A 5,596-nucleotide genomic window follows, 5' to 3' on the forward strand; every position below is an offset into this window, starting at 1 on the left:
GTTTAGATTCAATTTTCTTATCTTGGAAACCATTCTTACTACTAACAATGTATTTAAAGAGTTCCATATATTTTATTTGGTTTAGAAACAATTTAACAACTACTCAAAATAAAAACATGGCATTTCAACATATACAACTTTAAAGGGTGAGCTACATTTCAAAAAAACAATCATCTAACGTAATTGGCAAGCAGGTACTCGGAGCCTGTTCATTTAAATCCAGTTTTAGATTTAGGGAAATCTAAAGTTCTTCAAGATGACAAATGAAAATATGTATCAACTAAAGCAGACGCAGATTTATAAAACCTTATTTCATTCAAAAACATACTCAAATATTAATTTTTGCTTATAATATTTCTCCTCTTGCCTTTTTCCCCCAAACATACTATTTAGTGGTACTATCTCCCCAAGATTAAAGATGTTTTTCCATGGAACTCAGGAAGAATAATACAAAACGTCAGTCTTACCTCCTGCAACTTGCTCTGAATCCACTGGCCAACAACCGCCAAACTATCACGGGGACAGATGGCCCAAATCATAGTAAGAAAGATGAGTGATAGAAAATCCAAGAAGTGAACCAGGCTGGCTTTCTCTGCCTGCAAACAGAAATTGTCCCGTTTTCATTCCTTACTGTCTGATGTTTCTTTAGAACATAATAGAATTTGGAAATACTGTAAAAATCACTTTTTTTTTCTATGCAGCCACAAGAACAGGGCAAGCACAAGCTCGCTTGCTTGCACAAAAAAAAATCCAGTTGGATACAAGGTACTTTCAGTCTAGAATCCATACCAACTGCATAAGTACAGCTGGAACAAATACATTTTTGCTATCTCCCAATTAGAGAGATTCAAACCTTGAGATGACCGCAGCATGCAGGCAGAGTTCTTTAGTAAAAAGGCCACGAAACACCTCAGTTGGAACGAAAAATCTATAAACACACCTAGAAGACTGTTCTTTACATTAATTTGAGAAGATACAGACATCATTTAGACAGGAACACTAATGGGATAAGGGGACACTAGGCATAATACATTTATTCTTTATTTTCTGTTGCATTCCTTTAATTTCGGAAACTAAGAGAACCTGAAGAAAGAAATTGAAATTCTTCTGTTTTTCAGAGCTCTATTTGACATGCAACAAATTAATCTGAGCACCTATAAGTCGGCACATACAATACTTTTCTCTATGCCACTTGGGTAATACAGGTTCCATACAAAGTTAAGTTCTTTTTATTATTAGAAATATTTTTTTTAGAAGTTTAACAAGTTAGTTGGCTCAACTGAGCCCAAGAAACTACCATGTGAACTGTTGCTTATCCAAAATCATGTAAGATGCAGTAAAGCAATTCTCCTGTATTTCCACTGCCTTTAAAATATATTTACCCATTTCCAGATTAGCTTTGCAATTTTAGCAGGATCTTTATGTTTACAAGCTTCTCATTATGTCTTCTCAAACTGATGGATAGGTAATGAATACAATTTTTTAAAACGACATGCACAGAAAGAAATCAATTCGGAAGAAAGAAGCACTTTCTAGCAAATCATGCCGATCTAGAACAGTATGAGCCATATTTCCATACCATCCTCTTTTTTCATAGTTGTACCTACAAAGTACAACAAAATTATTGCCTCCGTTCTGTTCAAATGGCAAAGAACTACCAATTTCAACACATCCATGTCAGGATATGAAAAATTAAGTCTGTGAAAGCAATCATCTGTAAATGCAGAATCAAGGTCCAGGCATTCTGGAGTTTGGCATTCTAAAACTGTGTGTTACTATAAGAAAAATATAATGTATTTTAGAATAATTTATTAAAGTATATCCACTTCTGTAGATATTGACGAGTGTAGGAGTAACAAACCGAGTTGCTGAGTGCCTCTAGTTCCTTATGTCTGCACTATAGGAGGATAAGCATCTCCAGATCAGGTTCTAAATGATTGTTAATAGTGAGCCATAATCCATCCATACAGTTGTGAAAAAAACACTGGCAGCCTTTGTGCTAACACTGACTACTACAGGACTTCTGACAGTTACTAATTACTACATGAGTAATAAGGATATACTGTATCAGAATACTCTCATTTCAAACTCAGTCCTTCACTAATTAGAAAGACTCACACTGAAACTTTGGTTGGTAGTGATAGGAAAAATCTTAAAGTAATTAGAATTCATTTAAGAATTTTAGACAGCTTTCTTTAAATACTTACTGCATGTTCCAGCACAGCATGAGCTATTTCATGTCCCAAAATGAAAGACAGCTGATGAATATCAGAAACTGCATTTAGCAATCCAGTGAAAACAAACACTTGGCCATTCTGTAAACAAAAAGAGAGTGAAAATTAAGTAGAAGACACATAAATAAAATGCTGTTTCAATATTACTAATAATTTTTGTATTGGGTTCAACTTACTGGAAGCACAAAAGCATTTACACCTGGTTCGTCTACCACATGGATAACCCACTTGAGCGCTGAGACCTGTGGGATGTCCTTATTGCTTTCAGATAAATGACCAACAACTCTCTCCACAACCTGATAGCGTGCATCTGTCTCAGGTAACATTTTACTTTTGAATTCCTCCATCCACTGAAAAAAGAATTCATTGATTGCCATGCAGAAAAAACACACAGTAAATGACTAATTGGTAAACTAACCTAGTGGCTACACACAATTTAGTTAAATCTAAGTTTTAATACATTTTTCTTTCATATAGTCAAAGCCAATATACTAGACTTCAGGCTTTCAGACCCACAAGTTAAGGATTAATAAACGTAAAAGGAAGTAAACTGACCACAGATCAAAATTAAGATAGCATAAACTTGGTCCTACAGCCTCTTGTATCTGGCATTTTCCTAACACACAGTTAGTCTTGGCATCACAATTTGGCAAACCTTTCTATACCTTCCTGAACTTCCATCTGAATTTATAACTTTTCTGTATCTGTATATTTCTGTTGTAATTTGTAAGGTGGACAAATTTATACAAAACATGTAATTTGAATGTATCCTTGTACTACTTCTGTCCTTATCTCACATTCTCTGTCAGATGGGAATACAGGGACATTTGTACATGGATTATCAAGTTTCACTGGCTTTAGAACAGAAAGCCACAGAACTCAGAATTATAGAAATTAATGCAATGGACAGTTTAAAAGAAAGCAATTAAAGAAAAATGAGCTGATCCAATGAAAAAAAAGAAGTAAAATTGAATGCAGGTGGAGAGTATTACCTTACAAAGTGACAGCTTAGAAGAGAGGACCTTAAACAAATGCCAAAGAATGCTCAAATCAGCACAGAAAATGAGACAGATCTCAGCATATGTCTATTAGCTATGCTTTTATTGCTTCTACCAGATTTCTATATTTCTTGTTATATTACAATAACACAGTTAGAAATGTTTGCTACATACATGTAACGTGCTCTTTAACTGTCATGTGCCCCTGAGTGGTTTGCTGATGGAAAGGGAACTCTTAAAAAGGATGAGGACAAGAGGAGGGGGTAACTCATGGGGGTGCTCTGCAGGGTTCTGAGCATGAAGTTCAAACCTTATCAAGGACACCACAAGGTTTGTTTGCCCATCTCATTAACTGGACTATCTCATCACTAAAAAAAAGCATCAACAGTTCTAGAGTATTTTGAATTTTTCTTTAAAATCTTACCATATCATATTCCATCTGTGACAGTTCCGTAAAATGACCTTTTCCAAACACCAACAGTCGAGCGCGCCCAGTGATGGGTGTCTCCTCCAAGTGAGTAAAATAAAACACGACAAATAAAACTCCTAAGCTACTGACACCCAGGAGTATCTTCCATTTATTTTTTCTCGCACTTTCTTTAAAAAGTTCCTGTTTATTAGGAGGAAGTGCCTTCCACCAGTTTCTTATGCTCCTGTAAGATACAAACAATGTTAACTTAGGACATAGTTAAAAAGGAATTTGTTAGTGTCTGCCCTTGCTATATTCTCTATTACAGTCTCACCTCATGTAAGAGCTTATGGAAGGTTATACTGTAATTGGCTTCTACTCCACTCCTTTTCTTCCCTCCCACAGGAGAAGAAGGAATGCCCCTTAGTGTCTTGGTTCATCTCCCTCTACCACATGTAAATGAGAAGGAGAAGAGCAAAAGATACATCTAACACCTCTGATAATGGAAACAACTTCTTGTTGAGCAAACTGTCAGTCTAGGCCCCAGTCCTACAAAATTTTGCAGATATTAAAATGAAAACACTACGAATACACCTACCATTCTCCACAAACTCACGCACACGTCTTTCCATAATGGGGTCTTACACTGAGAGAGGAAGTAAGATAGTATTTTACCTGCCAAGAATGATAGCAAATAATTTCTGAGCTGGCTTAACAATAATCCAGAAAAGAGGAACTGGTGCAGCCTGAAATGATGGTGATGTGCGAAAAGACCTGATGATCTGAATGTTCCAAGCAGAAAAGTGATGTGGGAGTTGTCCTACAGAACTGATCTGGAGGGATGTGATCTTCTCCCCCAATGGCCGAGAAGACCAGAAACAAAACCTTCCTGAACTGTGGTGTGCATTCTTGTATACTTCTGTATTTGGGACATTGAAAAGACACCGCAGTCCTTTACCAATGAAGTTTCTATAGGAGTCAGGGCTTCCAGTCAAAAAACAGTTTCTAGTATTTCCACTCAAATACAGCCTTTGGCATCTATCTTGTGTACAACTGACTTGAGTTCGGCAATATCCCCTGTAAAACCTATAGAGATTATTGCACTTCCCCTGCTTGGTCAAAGAAGCCAAATGAAAAAAAATACAGTTCTTGCCCGGCAACTTTAGACCACAGATGATATTCATAACTTCTTTGGTTGGTTACCCTGAAACAAAGAAAAAAATAGCAGAGAGGTGTTAAGAAAACCAGACAAACATGAAACTCTGAAACATTACTTCGTGTCTTCTGAACAGATACCACGTATTTGTTTGCCAACGGTTGCATTGCACAAAAAAAGTCACAGTTACAACTGCATCCTGTTGCAGTTTTAAGGTACCAATCTGCTTTCAACTGTGGAAAAGTCAGTGTCTTACATCACTGAGAACAAAGCAAAGTGCGATTTTTTTTTCTTTTGTTTTTATTACCACCAGATCAGAATGACTGCAGGTGTCCCTTGTGTAAGACGTGTGCATCATCACCCTTCCATGCTGGGCTCCTTGCCACAGGTGCCATTCATACATACTGAGGAAAACCAGGATCTATTGAGCATTTTGGTAATACTCTGCTGTTGAACGCAGGGTGCATATCTGCTGCACCCGTCCTCGAAACAAAATGACTCAACACAGAAAAACCAAGTGCCTCCCAGCCTGTACCCTCTTACTCCCGGGGCATGAAATGGAAATGCTTTCCCGCCGGGCAGGCCCCGGCGCCCGGCCGGCCCCCGCGGCGGTCATTTTCACCCGCTGGCTCTAACAGCGGCCTCCGCTTCCCTCCCCCCCCCCTGCCGGCATCGCCGCCCCTCTCAGAGAGAGGAACCGCACCGTCGGCTCCACCCGCCTTTTCCTCGTCCTCCCTTTCTGGCAGCGGCCTGACACCCCGAGTCGCCCTTGGGTGCTGACCTCGGCTGCCAGCCCTCG

The 5,596-nt window shown here is 38.5% G+C and overlaps 1 protein-coding gene across 2 annotated transcripts in view; it reads right to left on the minus strand.

Annotated features, from left to right (window-relative positions):
* Positions 1–5,596, minus strand: part of OMA1 (OMA1 zinc metallopeptidase) — a 20,843-nt gene extending 15,247 nt beyond the window's left edge. The window contains exons 1-6 of one of the 2 annotated variants that reach the window (XM_009319800.1): positions 5,579–5,596; positions 4,317–4,845; positions 3,657–3,885; positions 2,411–2,584; positions 2,208–2,315; positions 468–596 (exon numbers count right to left, since the gene is read on the minus strand). In XM_009319800.1, the coding sequence (XP_009318075.1) occupies positions 468–596; positions 2,208–2,315; positions 2,411–2,584; positions 3,657–3,885; positions 4,317–4,825 (1,149 nt within the window). In that variant the 5' untranslated portion in view covers positions 4,826–4,845; positions 5,579–5,596. Of the gene's footprint in view, positions 1–467; positions 597–2,207; positions 2,316–2,410; positions 2,585–3,656; positions 3,886–3,975; positions 4,077–4,316; positions 4,846–5,578 lie in introns of those variants that run through there. The other variant, XM_009319801.1, reaches the window with a different exon arrangement.

The sequence above is a fragment of the Pygoscelis adeliae genome, unplaced genomic scaffold, assembly GCF_000699105.1.
Source record: "Pygoscelis adeliae isolate BGI_AS28 unplaced genomic scaffold, ASM69910v1 Scaffold181, whole genome shotgun sequence".
NCBI classification, from domain to species: Eukaryota; Metazoa; Chordata; class Aves; order Sphenisciformes; family Spheniscidae; genus Pygoscelis; species Pygoscelis adeliae.